This window comes from Dipodomys merriami, unplaced genomic scaffold, assembly GCF_024711535.1.
Source record: "Dipodomys merriami isolate MVZ:Mamm:240054 unplaced genomic scaffold, mDipMer1.0.p SCAF_50, whole genome shotgun sequence".
Classification (NCBI taxonomy): domain Eukaryota; kingdom Metazoa; phylum Chordata; class Mammalia; order Rodentia; family Heteromyidae; genus Dipodomys; species Dipodomys merriami.
In genome coordinates, this window is record NW_027206069.1 from 8,299,401 (window position 1) to 8,318,770 (window position 19,370).

General features: G+C 37.4%; 1 protein-coding gene across 8 annotated transcripts in view; it reads right to left on the reverse strand.

Annotated features, from left to right (window-relative positions):
* The window catches only part of Unc79 (unc-79 homolog, NALCN channel complex subunit), a 238,323-nt gene that overhangs the window by 59,730 nt on the left and 159,223 nt on the right, over window positions 1-19,370 (reverse strand). For 5 of the 8 annotated variants that reach the window (XM_069997681.1, XM_069997678.1, XM_069997675.1 and 2 more), the window contains 5 exons: window positions 18,441-18,623; window positions 17,628-17,790; window positions 14,810-14,959; window positions 13,006-14,229; window positions 3,678-3,785 (listed from right to left, as the gene is read on the reverse strand). In XM_069997681.1, coding sequence (XP_069853782.1) covers window positions 3,678-3,785; window positions 13,006-14,229; window positions 14,810-14,959; window positions 17,628-17,790; window positions 18,441-18,623 — 1,828 coding nt within the window. The remainder of the gene's footprint in view (window positions 1-3,677; window positions 3,786-13,005; window positions 14,230-14,809; window positions 14,960-17,627; window positions 17,791-18,440; window positions 18,624-19,370) is intronic. The other 3 variants (XM_069997680.1, XM_069997679.1, XM_069997677.1) reach the window with 1 other exon arrangement.

A 19,370-nucleotide genomic window follows, 5' to 3' on the forward strand; every position in this document is an offset into this window, starting at 1 on the left:
TTTAGCAATTATCTATAGCCTATAAATATTGATCCCAATTACAGCAGAGGAAATATGATTAGATTATTTTCATTTGATATTTTACTGAAATACTCCACCAGATCCCCAAAAGTATTAAAGACAGATGATACTACTTTGAATTGGAGGCATGTCATAGGGATTGAACTCAGGGCTTGGGCGTCCCTGAACTCTTTTTGCTCAAGGCTAGTGCTCTACCACTTTGAGCCACACCACCACTTCCGGCTTTCTGGTGGTTAACTGGAGATAAGAGTCTCAGAGACTTTTCTGCCCAGGCTGGCTTTGAATTCTGTTCCTCAGATCTCAGCCTCCTGAGTAGCTAGGATTACAGGCATGAACCACCAGCCCCCAGCTACTTTGAATTTTTAACTTATCTTTCTTTACTGGAGCTTATTTAAACACAGTTTTGGTCTTCATGATACCCCTATAAGGTCCTGTAGGATGTATGCATTGCTTGCATGCGTGCGTGCGTGCGTGCGTGCGTGTGCGTGTGTGTGTGTGTATGTGTGTGTATCTAGGAGTAAGTTGACACATCTCAATTCCAATATTTAGAAAGCAAAATTTAATCAAATGATATTATAACTTGAATCCAATCAGCAATTAAGGTGGCCCTAAAACCAAAATTTATCAATGTCAATGTCCTATTTCTATAGGAACTTCTGCCTACTGTTTGAAAAATGTAATCAAATAACATTAAAGTATGTTCTACATGTGTTTGCTTTAGATGATAAAACTGTTATCCTGAATTAAGAAAAACCCAATAATGAAATGTTTTATTACTTCCAAACCATAAAACAGCAAAAAACCACTGCCAATAGACAGTTAGAAAGCTTCCTACTCTTTTGCTCCTATTTATCAAGAGATCCCACCAGTCCCCACCAATATCCAGTGTAAGACAGCACGCAAAAACCTCTGGTGTGGATTTTGTTCACAATACTGGGATATTTGACAACTGGTGTTTTTTTTTGTTTTGCCTCTTATGAGATCAACTTCAGAAACCAAAGAAGTGAACTGCATGCCCTAGAAAGAGAGGGTAGAGATCAGGATGACTAAATGGCTCTGGAAAATCTTAAATGTGATACATGGATTTTACAATTGTGGTAGCAAAGCAGCCACTTGGTATAACATGAAATCAATTACACTATTATTACTAATGTAATAAGCATGCTGCTTGATTGACAGTGGTCAAGGCATGTTTAGCTACAAAATAACCAGCTGATAGAATGAGCAAGAAAAGAGTTCATATTTGGAAGGGATGTGAAGGGTAAACAAAGGAGGAGGCTGCAATGCTTGATAAGAAATGTACGCATTAACCTGCCCATGTAATTACAACCCCTCTGTACAGTGTGTTCACAAAAAATTAAAATTAAAAAAAGAGAATACTTCATATTTAATGAATTTTAGAGAAAGGACTAATCAATCTAATGTTAAATATCTCTGATTTTTTTGTCATTGATTGGTAAAATAATAATTTTGAGAACTGGTTTATAATTTCTTAACTTACTTCAGAAGAGTAGCTTTAAATTCAAAATAAAAAAATCTTTTTAAAAGACAACAAAAATAATTAGCATCTCAAATAGGATTTAAAACCCCAGTGATTGTTGGTACCAGTGGCTAACATCTGTAATATTAGCTTTTTAGGAGGCTAAGATCTGAGGATCGCAATTCAAAGCCACTCTTGGAAGACAAATCTGAGAAACGCTTATAATCTCCAACTAACCAGCAAAAAAAAAAAAAAAAAACAGAAGTGAAGGTATGGCTCAATTGGTAGAATGCCAGCTGTGATCAGAAAATGACATAAGAGCTGAAAGCCCTGAGTTCAAGCCCAGTTCTAGCACAAATCACACACAAATGAAAATCTACTGGATGAATGATTTCTCCAGTTCTCAGTCTTGTCTTTTTGTTTTTGTTTTGGAGACAGAACTCAGGTCCTGTCATGACATTCTAGATAAGTGTTCTACCACTAAGCTATACCCCAGGCTCCCAATTACCTTTATAGACAGTAGAAAATTAAGTAAGCCTGGAAGTATTGTCTCCAAGAACTAGAAAGTAAATGCTCTGAATGGTGAGGAGGGGAGACGTGGGAATCTTTTATGTCAAACTAAATCCCCAAAGCCCAAATGGAGCCATGATTTTGGGGATCATGACACAGTGGTACACTTATATTCTGATATATTTAAACACCACTTAAGTCAAAGCAACTGAATCATACTGACTACCATAAATTATGCCCATTTTTTTATTCTAACTAACTTCATTGTCTTTTTTTAGATGATTCATATAAATTAGGGAGAGAAAAAAAACCTCTCCACAATGTCAATGTGGACTTAAAATTGGCATTGTATCATGTTAAATATTTTTAGAGTGAGCTCTTCTTTGCTACCAAAGGGCAAATAATAATCACTTGGAAACTAATTTTTAGAATTCCTATCTTACAAATGATTGAATTATTCTAACACAGGGTGTACACTGACAAAGGATCTGGGCTTGAAAGTCTAACAGACATATCATCACTTTCTATCTCTAATTCAGTAGCTTTATGACTTCATGCAAGTCATTTAGCCTCTCTGTTAGACTGAGGTTCAATCTACCATGCAGTGCTGATGTAAGGGTTGAATCACATAACAATGTGTGTGACCTTAGAACATGGTAGGTGTCAAGTAAATGGTAAATGGTAACTATAATTACTATTGTGACTGTGAAGTCCTTGAAAATAAGGAATGTCTTATTTATTCACCTTTGATCCCCAGTGCCAAGCAGAAGACCTGGCACCCACTAGACACATAATAAATAATTTCTGAATGAATGAAGGCACAAATGAATGAGTGATGAAGATGAAGATACTCCATACTACAAGACCAGTATTTATTTACATTAAGATCTTTGGACTTTCAGGATCTCTTCATGTCAAAGATGGTCCAATAAGTACTGATTAGCTTTTAGGCAGCATACACATAGAACACAAAACTTATCAGCACATATAACAAATGTTTGTGGAGTTTGTGCCTTTGCATCTCTGATTTCTGCTAAGATTTCCCTTGTTAAAGTCTCTTCGTTGACTCCACTAAGCTAAGTGGACATCATGATGAAACCTCAATGAATCCAACCTTCTCTTCAGACTTAGCAACTGAAGGAACTTTCAAAACACTATCGTTCTACAGATGACAAGTGTTCATCCTACAGATCATCCTACAGATCATAAGAAAGAGAATATATATCTGTCATTTTTATTTTCCAATCTACAAAGGCTAGATTCAGTCATGCCTCATGATATATTTATTTTATGATAATATAGAGAAAGTTTCATCAGTGATGGAGGTGATTTAAAAAAAACATATTTCACATATAATTCTACCATGAATGCTGCTTTTCATGTGTCACATAACTAGTTTTGGGTTTGTCTTCTTTATTTTATTCAAAGATGAAATTGGATATTCTTTAACAAATCAGGATTCCTGGCCAATCAGTAACCATATAACTAATAAGGCATTTGTAGTTTAAACAAAAGTGGGCATGCTGTACCTCAGGGTGTTACATAGTAAACAACAGAGCATCACCAAGGAAGCTAACAGTATTTTAAAGAGGGAGAGGATTGCAAATTTTAAAACAATATAGAAAATTGTGTCTAAAAATCAATGTAGAAGTGAAGGAAATCTTACTTGATATTGAGGAATGACTATTGGTTTCTGGTACACCTGCTTCTAATGTAGGGGCAGATGAGGATTCCCGTGGCATTTCCAAAGTTGAAAGTCCTTTAGTAGAAGGATCTACAAATGCAAATATTATTTAAGACTCAGAGCACTGATGAAAAGCAAATTCAAGAACCCTTTTCATGCCTTCTTCCCTCTTTTTTTATTAAACTTATCCAGTTCCTTATATAATTTCTGGCCCTTCCACATTCTATAAAGAATTGCCACATACTGCCACCATGGATATGTTTCTTAGAGATTAAGGATAGCACAATTATAAAAGTTAAAGCTCAGGACCTTCACAGTTCATATCTTTGAATAAGCCACTCAACCTTCAGGCTTCCAAGATCCCCTTTCCCTCCAAAATGCAAACAAACAGTGGATACGGTGACCCTCCTGTTTAATTACAGAACCTGTCCTTACTTTTTCCAAGCTTATCATACTAGAAAGTTAAGTGTAAAGTTACTTGTCTATAACTTTTACCATGCTAGAAGTAATTTCAGAGCAGAATTGCATTGAATGTGAAATAAATAAATAAATGTGAAATAAATAAATTCACATTTTTTATTTGGTTGGTTGAACACAAAACATATTGTGACGTTTTTTCTATTAGACTAATGCTGCATCTATGAAAAATATTTTATGCATATAATGTTGTCTTGTTAATCTATCAATAAACAGGCCAAATATAGTGGCTCATATCTATAATCCTAGCTACTACTCAGAGGTAGACTTTGGGAGACTCATTTTGCAAGGCCTCAAACCCCATCTCAGTTAATAATCCAGGAGTATGGTTGCACCTACCAGTTATCCCAGCTATATGAGAGGCCTTAGGTAGGACTGCTGCCTAAGGCTAGTCCAGGCAAAAATGTAAATAAAGCATAAGAAAGAGTAAAGTGGTGGAGCACTTGCCTAGCATGTGCACAGCTTGAGTTCGACCCTAAATACTCCCCTCAAAGGGAGACGTGCTGTCTAATGTTATTCTAGGTAACTATAGCCTATTCTTTCAAACTTCCTGTCAGTTTAGTGGTCTGTCAGAACAAACCTCCTAAAATTCTTTACAGACATTCTGGACATCTTTACAGTGAGTATACTAAGCATCTTGATGGTTTAGAGTTACCACTGATGGCCTCCATAAGTAGACTGTGCTGTAAAACAGGGCTACCTACCCTAAATGCCTTCAAGTTTTTAAACTTTAACATGATCTGTCTCATCCTGTTCATAGTGCCAATTGTTTCTACTGCCACAGAGCAACTGCCATAATTCATGCACTTATATAGCTCAAGTAAGCTGTTCTATCACTGGAAGATCATTAAACCTGCTCAAGTGTCAGAAATGAAAGCCAAATAGATCAGGATGCAGACCTGGGAGAAAGTTTTGGAGGGATGATTTTGGAATACCTGTTTTTTAATTCTTAGATGTTTGTCCATAGATGTGATTGACAGATCATTAACTTCTTGGTAACAAAAAAATGTAACTGTTGTTAAGTTTCCCAATCTCTCATAATAAAGAATAAAGTAACTCCTAATTTTCATCTAGCTAGTCATCAAGATATAAAACATTATGCATTGTTTTCGGGTTTATTTGTTTTTTTTTGGAGGGGGGGGCGGTTGTGGGGCCTGAACTCTAGGCCTGGGCATTGTCCCTCAGCTCTTCAGCTCAAGGCTAGTGCTCTACCACTTGAGCCACAGCCCCACTTCCGGCTTTTTTCTTTTTGCTTATGTGGTGCTGAGGAATCGAACCCAGGGCCTCATGCATGCAAAGCAAGCGCTCTACCACTGAGCCACCTTCCCGGCCCTGTTTTAATTTTTTTAATGTGGCAGCACTGAGGTTTGAACTCAGGACCTCATGATTGCTAGGCAGGTATTACACACTTTGAACTACACCTCTAACCCTCTTTTGCTCTCGTTATTTTTTGGACAGGGTCTCACTTTTTGCTCAGGCCAGCCTGGACTACAATCTTCCTATTTACATTTCCTGTTTACATCATGGGATGACACATGTACACACCACTATGCCAAGCTATTGGTTGAGATGAGAATCTCATTAACTTTTTATCCAGACTGGCATTCAACTGTGATCCTCTTAATCTTCACCTCTCAAGTATCTAGGATTATAAGCACGTACCACTGGATGCCTGCCTATTGTTTTTCTTTCATGTGTCCTCCCCAAACCACAAGTCAAAAACTTACCTCTTAGCCTTCTCTGTCTCCATTTTATTTGTGTTGTAACTATGGTAAAATAATGTCACCAATACAAAAATGAAGAAGCTTAAAGCTAATTTTGAAGAATTCTTTGAAAGACTACTAAGATGTGTATAACTTTATATATCTAGTTTTATATATTAAAGCTTTTAGAGTTTTCAAAATGCTTATTAAATTCATGATATAATATTAATCTTAGAGAAACAATACTATATAGATACTTATTAGCAATCTTGAAGCTAGATAAATTATTCTCAGTTCTTCTCAGTTCTCAATTATTTAATAAATACTGTGTGTGTGAATGCGCTATTCCTGGGGTTTAAATTCAGGGTCTGGGCACCGTCCCAGGTCCCTGAGCTTTGTCACTCAAGGCTGAAGCTCTACCACTTGAGCCACAGCTCCAACTCCATATTATTTGGTAGTTAATTGGAGACAAGATTCTTACAAGTTTTCTTGCCTGGGGTGGCTTTGAACTGTGATCCCCAGATTTCAGCCTCTGAATCGCTAGGATTTCAGGTGTGAACCATTGGCATCTGGCCAAAACCTTCTGTTTGCATACAGGTTAAGAAAATATTTGAACAGAATTACTCATTTGTCTTAAGATACCTGAATTCAGCATTTTAAAAGTGATCTTCATAAAAATGTAATAGCTATCATTACATTCTTCAAATGTTTCCCAGCATTCTCCTAATCACTTGGGATACAGTGAATAAGGAGGAAAAAGGCAAGAGCCATTGCCTTTGAGAACGTTCATTTTGTGGAAGGAGAGATAGTACGTAGTATGTGTAAAAGTAAATAGATTATTATATGTTAGAAGATCAATTCTTTGTAGAAAAGATATCAAGATGCGGAAGGATGGGAGAGTGCTATATAGCCTAAGGTAGGCCTTATTGTTAACTTGATGTTTGATTGGAGAGTTTTAAAAAGTGATGTAATAAGCCAAGCTGGTATTAGACCATTCCAGATTGAAGGAGCAGCTGGTATAAAGGCACTAAGGTAAGAATGTGTAGGAAAAATAAAAAAATAGCAAGAGGTCACTCTGGTTGAGTGAAATTATAAGAAGAAAAGTACCAATAAAGTGAGAGAGCTGAGGGCAGGAGCTATGGAGAGCATTCTAATCATTTAAAGAACTAGAGGTATTCCTATGAAAGAAATAGGGAATCACCCGAAGGTTTTAAGAGATCAATCTGGTATTGTGTTGAAAGAAATGAAGGAATAAAGGTAGAACACCTTCAGGACCAGTTAGGAAGCTATACAGTTAAGTCAGGTAACAAGATGCTAGTGATTTATCCATAGTAGAAAAAGTAGATATACATACAATAAGGTGTGATATTCTGGATGTTTTGAAGGTAGATTAAGGTTGTCAGAAAAATAGAGAATGCTCAGAAACATTTTAATTTCAGATGAACAATAGATGTAAGTTTACTATCGTATAGTATAAGTATATCCCGTGCAATATTTAAGAGATGTAGTCCCAGTTCTTTTCTTCTCCCTCAACTGGTACCTTTTACTATGTGACTCTGAAGTTTCTCCCACTAAACAAGCAGAGTATCTTTGCCTCTTGGTTTTGTTTGATTTGCTTTGTTTATAGTCATTAAGGGATGCTTGAAAAGTGCTCACAACTGAGCTTGTTCTCTGAGACTTTGCTATCACATTATAAAGAATATTCCCAGGTTTTACAGTGCCCAGGCTTTCTCATGGAAGCAAGAGAAGCGCAGCCTGGTCACGCAAGCACAGTCAGTCCCCAGTGACGAAGAGGTTCCCAAATAAAATAAATGCTTACTGTTATATGCAACCGATTCTGCTAGAAAACACTCTGACAGCTATCTTTGCATGTAGACAATACATAACACTGGATGAAGTCATAATGAAAATGAGTATCTACAGAAAAGAAAAAAGATCAAATATAGAAACCTGTGTACTCCCCTCATTAGAGGGACAAGGAGAACCAATGAAAGAGATTGAGGTCGGGTGCCGGAGACTCACGCTTATAATCCTAGCTACTAAGGAGGCTGAGATCTAAGGATTGTAGGTCAAAACCAGTCTAGGCAGGAAAGTCCATGAGACTCTTATCTCCAATTAACCAACAGAAAACTAGAAGTGGCAATGTGGCTCAAGTGGTAGAGCACTCTCCTGAGTTGAAGAATTGAGGAATAGCACCCAGGCCCAGAGATCAAACCCCATGACCCACCAAAAGAGAGAGAGAAGAGAGAGAGAGAGAGAGAGAGAGAGAGAGAGAGAGAGAGAGAGAGAGAGAGAGAGAGAGAGAGAGAGAGAGAGAGATTGAGGAGGGACTGAATAATAAGAAACCAAAACAATGTATAATATCTTGGAATCCAAGTTAAAGAAGCTTGATCAACTATGTCAAATTTTGTAAATATGTTAGAAAGCTAGATATAAGTGCTGACTATTTCATTTAATGATGGAGGTCCTTGGTGGCTTTGGCAAGTACACTTTTGACTGTATATGGACCTTATGCTTCATAGGGATAGTTTTTAGAATACTGCTTCATAGAGATAGTTTTTAGAAAAAATAAGATAGGACTGGCTACTTTGCTTAATGAGATTTTTTTCCAAGTCCTTCCAATTCCTTGTACATGGGGCAATGTCATTCTGATGGAGGCATAGAATCCCATTGTGTATACAAACCACATTTTCTTTTGTGTGTGTGGGGGGGGGGGGCAGTCACAGGCCTGAACTCTGGGCCTGGGTGCTGTCCCTCAGCTCTTCAGCTCAAGGCTAGAGCTCTATCACTTGAGCCACAACACCACTTCTGGGTTTTTTTTCTACTTATGTGGTGCTGAGGAATGAACCCAGGGCCTAATGCATGCAAGGCAAGCACTCTACCACTGAGCCACCTTCCCAGCCCCAAACCACATTTTCTTGATCCATTCATCCACTGAGGAAATCAGGGGTGATTCCATATCTTAGCTATGGTAAATAATGCTGCAATAAACATTGTTGTGCAGGTGGCTTTAGTGAGGGCTAGTTTGTGGTCATTGGGGTAAATGCCTAGGACTAGGATTGCAGGATCATAGGGAAGCTCTATGTTTAGTCTTTTGAGGAACTTCCATGCTGCTTTCCAGTGGATGAACAAGTTTACATTCCCACCAACAGTATAGTAGTGTTCCCTGTTGGCCACATCTCCACCAGTATCTGCTATTATTAGTTTTCTCGATAATGGCCATTCTTACTGGAGTGAGGTGACATCTCAATGTTGTTTTGATTTGCATTTCTTTTATGGCTAGAGATAGTGTCCCTCATTTGCAATAACTACAATATATCTATAAACCTACAAGTTAATCCAATGGATAATAAAAGGCAAATAATTACACTTACACACAATTAACTAAACAGTACTCTAAGCATTCCACAACGAAAGCAAAGGAGTATATTCTTAGGAGAGGATCACAATGGCTCAATAGGTATGTGTGTATGACCATATAAAATGATGCTTTCTGAAATGAATTCCAAGAAATGGAAACAAGAGGTTTTTCATTGTACTGTTTGCTGTTATTTATTTTTTCTTTCTTTTTTTTTCCTTTGGTTTATTCACTTTTGTCACTGTTTTTGGTTTCTGTACCCTTTGTCTTATACATGAGTGTATCTGATTTGGGGAGGGGAAGGGAAATCACGGAAATGGTGGGACAAAGGGTAAACCAATTCAGCAGTGATACTCACTAGACACTATGTTGGAAATTAACTTTATAACCTGGCAGGGAGGGTGGTCAGGTGGGAAAAAAGTGGGAGATAATGAAGGAGAGGGTCACACTGTTCAAAAAGAAATGTACTCATTACCTGATTTATATAACTGTAGCCCCTCTGTACATCACTTTTACAATAAAATTTAAATTAAAAAACATAATGGGAGAAAATTAGAGATAGTAATAAGAACACTTTTTAATGTAAAAAATGCAACATGCTCAAATCAGAGAACAAAAATTGTTATGGGGCTTGATCCTGGCATAGGTAAGACCAATGGTATCTCAGTCGGAAACATAGCCAGGAAAGCAGGGAGTATATGTCCAAATGCTAAAAGACAGCCAGAGGAGGGGGTAGAAAGTTATGGATGATGTCAGGTGGATTTATTAAAAGTTTTGGGAGAAAAGAAGCTATAAAACAATCATGTAGCAGAATGGAAAATATGGTATGATTACCAAGTAGCTTTAAGGATCCAGTTAAGGCTTATGCCATATATTTCAAATAAGGCAGCTACATTCTATGGTTTTATCTAGTCACATTAATCTGATAGGAACAAGTACAAATAAATGGAGAGTTTAATTTAGCAAGGACTGTGTTTAGTCAAGCAAAGCTAAAAAAGCAAAAGCTACAGATGATAAAGGCAGGGACAGATTATACCAGTAGATATGAATTTAGGTGAGCAGGGAGAGAAGACATGAAGTAGGAGACAATGAACAATAGTAGGATTAATAAGCATTGTCCTGAGACAGACTGAGGTAGGGGTAATAAGAAGATCTATGATATAATCATGGAAATGAGTGGTTAAGCTAAGGTAGAGGAACACATGAAAACAAAACATAATCATTGGAGAAGATGAATTCAGGGAACTGGGAAATGAGTGAGATGGTCAGAAGAGTCATCAACTGTAATATGACAATCAAAAGAACTTAGGCAGGAATAAGTTTGAAAAGAACAAAAAGATCCAGAATTCTATTTCCTGGTTATTTCATATTTGCTAGCAAATGAGAGAGGGGGATTGGTGTAACAATGAGACTTTGAATCAAGGTTTAATAACACAAGATTCGGAGCTGAATATGTGTGTGTTATAGCTAAAGATGAGTAAGGAAGACATCTACATGGACTGTTGGGAATGTTGTGACCCTGAAGAAAGCCAGGCTTCTATCAGTCTATAAAAGCCAAGGAAATAATTACAAAAGCGAGAAAACCTATAAGGTATTTTGCTCATGAAGGACCTTGACTTTCTGAGGACACAGATACAGAGTTTCTGGGGTCAATCAAGGTTGAGAGACACAACGGATGTGCAGGGTTTACAGAAATTTGAGTCATGGAGCTAAACAGCCTAACATCCTATGATTTGTCAGCAGGACTAACACTATCAGAATGTACACAGTAAGAGGAGTCTTGAGCTCAAGACAATTAGTGGTGAGTTTAGAGAGATTAGAATGGACAGGTGTCTGGGCTTCCTTTGCTCTTGCTGAGAGAGTCAAGAAAGCCTGGGAAGCCTGAGTAACGCAATGCTCTGAGTCCACAGGTCTCCTCCACTGTCCAGAAGGAAAGGGTAGATATATGTCTCTTTAGGAGGAGAAGTGTTATGGACATACATTTCTTCAAACTAATTTTCATGTTTATTTCTTGTGGGGAACAGGGAAGTCTCTATATTCAAAGTATCCAGGAAAGACAGGCTCTGTTGGTAACTCTGAAGAACTCTGAACCGTTTTCTTATTAGCTCTCAGCAGCTTTTTTCTGAACAATATGGTAGGAGAGTAAAAGAGTTAACTGATGCATTGTCTATAATAAAAATAAGCCCAGTCCCTGAAAGTCTGAGACAAAAATTACTATGATCATAGAGAATGTATTATACAAAATTTGAATACATCTTGTCATTACTCTGAGACACATTTCTTTTGTGTGGTTTCAAATATATGAATACAAAACTAGTTTCTTCCCTGGTAGCCTAGGAACTAATCAGATGTAAGAATGAATAAAGAAGACAACACATGTACATATAAACATATGTACTATGACCTATATAGTCTATCTCTCTATCTTTGTCTATATTTATATCTACATCTATGTATCTACCTCATTCATATACCCATCCATTATTCCTCTATAGTTTCTAGGCCAATGTTTTATTCTATTCATATGCAGCAAGTTTCCTAACTTCTAAAAAGGTGCCCTCATTTCCCTTGAAACCTTCTTAATTTCTTAAGCTTCCTTAACAAGATCTTTTTTTCCCTGCCTGGCTGAGCATGACCTTTCTAAATACATTGATGTTCGGTCAATACATTTTTTCCAGAGCAACTTTAAGGTATGAATTTCTGTCTTACGGGACCTGTTAGAAACATATGAGGAAAATTTAAAAGCCCAAGCACATGCTCTGAGAACTTGGTTTTGGGTGTAGTAGTGGGGAAAAAGTACTACTAGAATTGAGAGACTACTCCTGGCGCTGTTTCTGTCCAGCCATGTGACCTAGTATAAAGTACATCACTTCCTCTATGTCTCAGAATCTTCTCACATATAGAGACGTAGGCTGGCGGTCTCTAAGATCTTTGCTAGTTTCTCAATGTTCTCTAGTCAACAAATATACTAAAATAACTGTCACTGGCCAATTCTATTTTTTCCTGAAGTATCGCATCATCATTACTACCACTATCATCATTGCTTAGATTTGAGTGAAGAGAGGAAATGTGTATTCTAACCAGCACTGCAAAACTACAGTCAAGTGTATTTCAGAATAAGATGCACCATTAGCTTCCTACTTTTTAAAGGTTATCTTCTTAGATATAATGCCTACAAGAAAATATAGAAAATTGACTCTTGAGGGAGCAAACTCATGTACTGTGACAATTTTACCATGAACTGGTAATTTTTGGCTTCTAATATTTGGTAGTATCAATAATCAGCTGTAGTTTTCTAAACGATTATACAGTTGGTTCTTAGTCATTCTAAGCACTCTGCTTCTCCAGATTTGTTCTTCCTCCCTTGGATTATATCACAGCTTACTAAACCAAAACAGAAAAATAGCAAAAAAAAAAAAAAAAAAAAAAGGGTTCCAATTAATTACTTTTTCCATTTGAGAAAATCTAATGTTATATTTGGAATATTCTAGTGTCAACCAATCATTGTCTATTATTCCAACAGGGGTCAAGAACTGACTGTTAAGTTTAGAAACAACCAACACAGACACATTTATGAAGCTAGTAAAACCACATCTGATTCTGCCATACTCTGGTAAGCAGGAAGAATTCAGAGAGGTTATGAAGCAGCTATAATGTCAAATTCTGACATTATAAGATTTTGAATTTGATGCGTATTTGGTGCTCAAACCCTAGCAAGTAAGATTCACAAACCTGAAAGTAAAGACAGAAGAAAGAAAAGAGATGGGCTCACCTGGATCTTTCTGTTCTCCTAGTTTGTCTAGAATGTTGAAAGAGATGTCGAGGTACTCTCTCTGAATAGCACTGACAGCAATCTTTCTCTGTTTCCTCTGCCGGGGAACAATTTGAATCTTAAATTCTGATTCCTCGGTTCCATCCTCCTCCACTTTCCTATCCAGGTTCTGCTCTGTATCAGACTCAGCACTTGTGTCGGGCTTCTCACTTTCTATAGGATTCTCAGCATCTTCAGGAACTTTGAGGAGGACGGTTTTTGCCCCTGAACTTGGCAACTGCCCAGGCTTTTCTTCCTCAGTGCCAGGGTCAGGGTTCTCATCCATTGACATCTCAGGGACAGCAAACGACTTCTGAAGGAGGTCTCGCTTTTGCTTAAGTGTTAGTGGACTGCCACAGGAAAGCTCTCGTAGCTCCTCCGGCTTTGATAACTCCTCAGAGTCTGTAGGATCTCCCAGGGCTATGAGAGCAGAGTCGTCGTTGCCTGCTGACTGGCTATTTCCTGAGTCCTTAGAAGAAAAGTCTTTGGAACAGTCCTCCACACTGACTTGCACAAGAGGAGTTGTGCTCAGGCTGAGGACGGAGGGGTGGCTGGGGATGGAGGGAGAAGCAGCAGCATTTTTACCTGAGGGACCACCATTTCCTTGCTTCGTGGTCTCCTCTTCTTCATCGCTCTCCACTATTCTAAGAGGTGGAAGAGGCTCAAATACAAGAGAGTCACTGTCAGATGTTGAGAGTATAGAGTGTTTTTCTGGCCCAGATGTTGAATCTGAGGACAAATCTATCAGATCTAAATCCTCTTTAGGAGCAGGCTTTACTGGGGAGTCAACTTTCACCTCAAATGTCTCCATGCAGTTTAACCTAACTTCTGGAATTACAGGCCTTCGAGTTTCTTGAAAACCTTCCATAGGTCGATTCTCAGGGATCTCTAAATTGTCAGGCCTCGTAGCAGAATTCTGTCTAGAACGTCCGTGGGCGTGGTCGTTTGGTCTTTGTGTGATGTGAGCTCCGTGGGCAGGAGGCTTATCTATGTCACACCGATCTATGCAAGACTTTCTACGATGCTCGTCTAATGTAAACAAGAGGGAGTCTGCATTCCCTATATCAAGAGATTTTTGTTTGAAAGAGCGCAGTTTTTTTTTCTGAATGCTTTCTTCTCTCACACAGTGTAGAATGCTGTCTTGTAATGCACCCGTTTCTCTATATTCAGCCAGTTCTATTTCACCTGATTAAAACAGAAAAAGCTAGTACTATTTTACTTGGAGATTTCACCATTTTTTCCCCTCAAACTTGGGCAACTATTGGCATAAACCATAATCACAATCCCAGCTCCACCAGAAGGGAAAACTGACTTTGTGGCCAAGTTTTCATAAGGTTTACGCTAATGTCATAAGCTGGAAAACTTTGGACGGAAAGAAACCAAACCAGCAAGTTTATGATCTGATTTCCAAAAATCAAGCTTTAGGTTAATTCCTCAGCTCTATTCATTTGTGCACAGAGGAATTTTTTTTTTGGCTGAGGCAGATCTAGAAACCTGTATTCAAATTGTGTGGAAGAGAAGCAAACATTTTTGCAACAAATCAAATCAAGCAATGGCCCTTGAAGACGATCATGACGTTAATGATGTATCTGTAAATTCACGTATATATATATAAATGAGTATATATATACTGTTTGTGCATACATATATATAAAAATCAACGATATCAAAATATGTAGTAACATAATAAAATTAAGATTTCACCCCAAACAAACAGTAGAGTACAACATTTCTGCATAAAATTACTAAGAGAAAAAATTCATACTTCTCTGAACATTCATCTCAACCGGCTGATATTTCACCATTTTGCTGCCGCCTATCCTTTTCAATCTTGCAAAAAAAGTTTGAGACTCTTTATTGCAGGGTCCAGTAGGTGTATCATGAATATCAGATTCATCAAAAACACTATCTTCTTCTAATTGGGGAGAGAAAGTCAAAATTACACGTAAGAGGTTATTCTCTCTTAGGCTGCGTCTATACAAGCATTTCAGTGAAAGCATTCTGGCATCAACTGAGGTGGTTTCTCCACCAGCCAAACCTAACTACAGGGCTAATATTCCTATGTCAGACAGAATAATCTGTGACAAGATTGCCAGTATTTTCAATGTGACAGTTGGCAGCATTTTGGAGAGGCATCTCAATATTCAAATAGAACCCTCTTTGGGAAAACTTTTCCCAGTGTATACTACATTAAGATCAAATGGCACACAAATAGCAGCTACTTTGTCCAGGAGTCTGTTATACTGCCTGGAACACGACTCTTATCTCAAATGGACTTTCAGGCTAATTTGGCAACAAGAAATTAGACAACAGGAGTAGTTCTTGACTTTCCCAAATTGTATATTCTTTCCTGGGAATTAGGAACTGGCATAGACACAGCCTAACAGTACATTCACCTTATACTCCGTGAATGCAAAATACTGTACTCTACATTTGATAATGAAACACACAACACACAGAAAAAGCTCAGAAAAGCCTCTCATCATCTCAGAAGCTCCACAAATGATTATGGACGGAAAAATTAAACAAAGAAAAAGAAAACAGAAAGTAACACTTCTTCCTATTAAAATAAGACTCTTTTTCTTAGATATTGACACTATTCAACAACTATTACGGATCTCATGAACCCTAGAAAATATCTTTGAATCTTATGATTTTTTGTTTATTCATTTTAAAATATTTTTATTATCTTTAAATGGTCATGCAAAGGGGTTTCAACTCAACATGCCAATTCATGACTCTTAAGGTTTTAAGTATCCATAAACAAATGGACAACTTATGCCTATTAAGCTTATTTCGATGTTCTTCTTCTACCTCCATTTGGCCACTTCTAATCAACCCAGAATACAATGATAAGGAAAAAAATAGTATGTCACAATGCAAATGACTTAGTTTACAAATTTTCTTCTTTCATCCCTTTTAACGGCCAAAGCCATACACAAAGTAACAAAAAAAAGCTGTTACACTGATACACTGAATATCACTATAAAAAGAATTAGTACACTATTTCTGTGAATATTACAGAAATAATACTATTTCACATATATGTATATATATACACACCTATACATGGCAAGATGAAAATTAGGAATGATTATGATTATTCAACATTTCTTAGATGTAGGGGAATAGAAACACTAGGGTTTAAAAAAAAAATTGTACATGCCAGTCCTGGAGCTTGAACTCATGGTCTGGGTGTTGTCCTTGAGCTTTTTTGCTCAAGGCTAGCACTCTACCACCTCAGATCGCAGCTTCCTGAGTAGCTAGGATTACAGGCATGAGCCACGGGCACCTGTGTTAAGTACTAGTTTTAAGAAACTTTTGTTTCTAAAGAAAGTTTTAAGAAACTTTTGAAGCAGTACATTTTATTTTGATGGTACTGGTGTTTAAATTCAGACAGGTGCTCTAGTGCTGTGCCATGCCTCCAGCCCTGCCAGTAAAGTTTAAATGATATAGCCATAGTATTTTTGTTAGGCAAATAAAAAAATGTTAACAATCAGAATGGATAGAAAGCTCCCAGTGAAATTCCCACAAGGATGGGGAAGCCCATCAAATTCCCATGCCTCTGGGGGAAAGCATTCTCCTTTAAAAGATAATTTTTCTGAACCAATTGCTCTAATGACTTCTATTATATAACTTTGGAAGTTTTCAGAATGTACTTCGCTGTGTGATAGAAACAGGAGAACAGCAAGATGGCACCACCCCTCCAGGAAGGTCATCTGTGCCAGGCCCAGACACTGAACATACATTGACAGCATTTGTGGTTCAACTGAACCCACCCAGTTTTCCAGAGACCTATGCTGATGGGTAAGGTATTATTTTCAGGAAGGATCTGAATAGTACCACAACTTAATCTAGTTTTGAGATTTTTGTCTGAAGCCAACTTATATTCTTAGATATTTGAGTAACAAAAATAGTAGAGCACGGGCAACAATCCATCTTACGGAACTATTTCTAGAGCAGTCTCACCAATGCAGACTGTACTAACTCCACAGAGTGTCACTAGACCTTGATCTTCCTCCTAGGATTACATTAGATGGCATCTTCTATAATTCTAATAGCACTGCAACATTCACTAAAGAGATACACCTTAGTTCTTCATCTCTCACCTGAAAACATCCAGACTGTAATTTTGCTATATTTTATATTCCATTATACTTTTCACATTTATAGAAAAGCTATCAACAGAAAAGGTGTCAATATGGGGAATAATTCATACTTGTGCACTAAGAATATGTCATTTTCTTGAATTGCTTCATATTGAATAGTAAGGTTAGATAAAAGCATTTAACCCTCAAGTGATGATTCCATTGACTGCCAATCAAGATTTACATTATAACCCAAAATCAAGATGTTTACAATATGGAAGAGAAAATCTACAAAAGCTATTTTATCAATTGGTAGGAAATGCTTTTACCTAGTATTATTTCTATGATATATGTGTTAGAAGGCCCAAATAATTTCTCAAGTGCTCAGTTAAAAAGTTAAAGGGGTAATATTCATGGGAAAGATGAACAAAATAGTGTGTTTTTTTCCATAATGATATATAGGGTACTCAAGCTAGGTCTGGAATAGAAAAGTACCTTTTTCTTTTTCACTGTATCTGCTTATGTTACTGTTGTCACTGTACAGAGGTCCTGCCGTGGCATGGGGCTTGCAGCTGTGATACTGTGCATTGAGGGTATTGACCGTTATGTGAATCAGATGCAGCAGGATCTTGCTGATATCACAGTCTCGGTATGGATACTGCTCAATAAAATGGAAGGAGAGGAAAATATAAATGGTTATTTTAAAGAATAAGCTTTTCCAGTTGATCTTGCTGGATATGTTTTCTTGATATCATTTGAACACAAAAAGGAATGTATAAACAAGTAAAAACATAGATTCTGAGATCATAGCCTTGTTTTTACAAAGGACCATACTCTCTTCCTCCTGCATCTATGACTGACAGCAATGTAATTCAGTTTTCAGCTACAACTGCCTTCCAGAATATTAGCAGGCATAAATATGTTTAAATATCTTCCTTGTTTTCTGATGTAATAATTAGTATTATTTAGATAAAATATGAGAATAGGGGTTACTTCATTATTTTAAAAAAATGTTTTTAGAGCATTATATTGACATCGCCTGCTATTTTACTTTCATTCCGATACCCTTTTGTTTCTTGGCACTAACTGCATATCATGATCCCTCCTTAGAAGATCCAATTTTATATATATTTTTTATTGTAAAGATATTGTAGAGAGGGGTTACAGTTACATGTGCAAAGTAATGAGTCCATTTCTTATCAAGCATTGTAGAAGATCAAATTTTTGTACTACAAGATTCTCAAAACTCAGATATCGTCCTGAAGCTATACTCCTAAGAGAACTCAAAAAGGGGTTGTAGCCACTCACTTTGTAAAGGATGACGAGCAAGGCCTTTAGCCACATTTGCCGGATGTGAGGTTTTAGGGACCAGAGGGAACAACGAGGTGGCTGTTGGAAATAATGCCGTAGTTGAGGACAAGAGCAGTATTTGAGCACCTGAACCACCAAGGGGAGAAGGTGTTTTCCCAAGTTAATGTTATAGTCCATAACCTGAAATAGAAAGAATATTAGTAACTGAAAGAAAACAGCAAGAACACTCAGAAATCAAAAGGAAAAATTTGAATCATCACAGGAAGCCATATTTAATAGGCAAAATTTTTAACAGGCATCTCATGAAATGTTAACAGTAATAACCAGGATTATTTTAAACTTGTCAGAAATTTTTAAAAACTTACTACTGAAAGTTTTATCTCTTATCTATTTATTCCATCATCTATTGAGGATAAAATGAACTAGTTAACTATTAACTAGAATTAAAGTAGTCTCAATGTAGAAAATAAGTCATCCTGATCACTATGTAGGAAAATGTCCTTTTTTTTTTGGTCCGTCATGGGAGCTGAACTCTGGGCCTGGGCGCTGTCCCTTAGCTCTTCAGCTCAAGGCTAGCATTCTACCATTTGAGCCACAGCACCACTTCCAGCTTTTTTTCTGCTTATGTGGTGCTGAGGAATTGAACCCAGGGCCTCATGCATGCAAGACAAGCACTCTACCACTGAGTCAACTCCCCAACCCAAAAATGTCATTTCTTTTTTTTTGTTTGTTTGTTTTTTGTTTTTTTTTTTTTTTGGTCCGATCGTGGGGCCTGAACTCTGGGCCTGGGTGCTGTCCCTCAGCTCTTCAGCTCAAGGCTAGTGCTCTACCACTTGAGACACAGCGCCACTTCCGGCTTTTTTCTTTTTGCTTATGTGGTGCTGAGGAATCGAACCCAGGGCCTCTTGCATGCAAGGCAAGCACTCT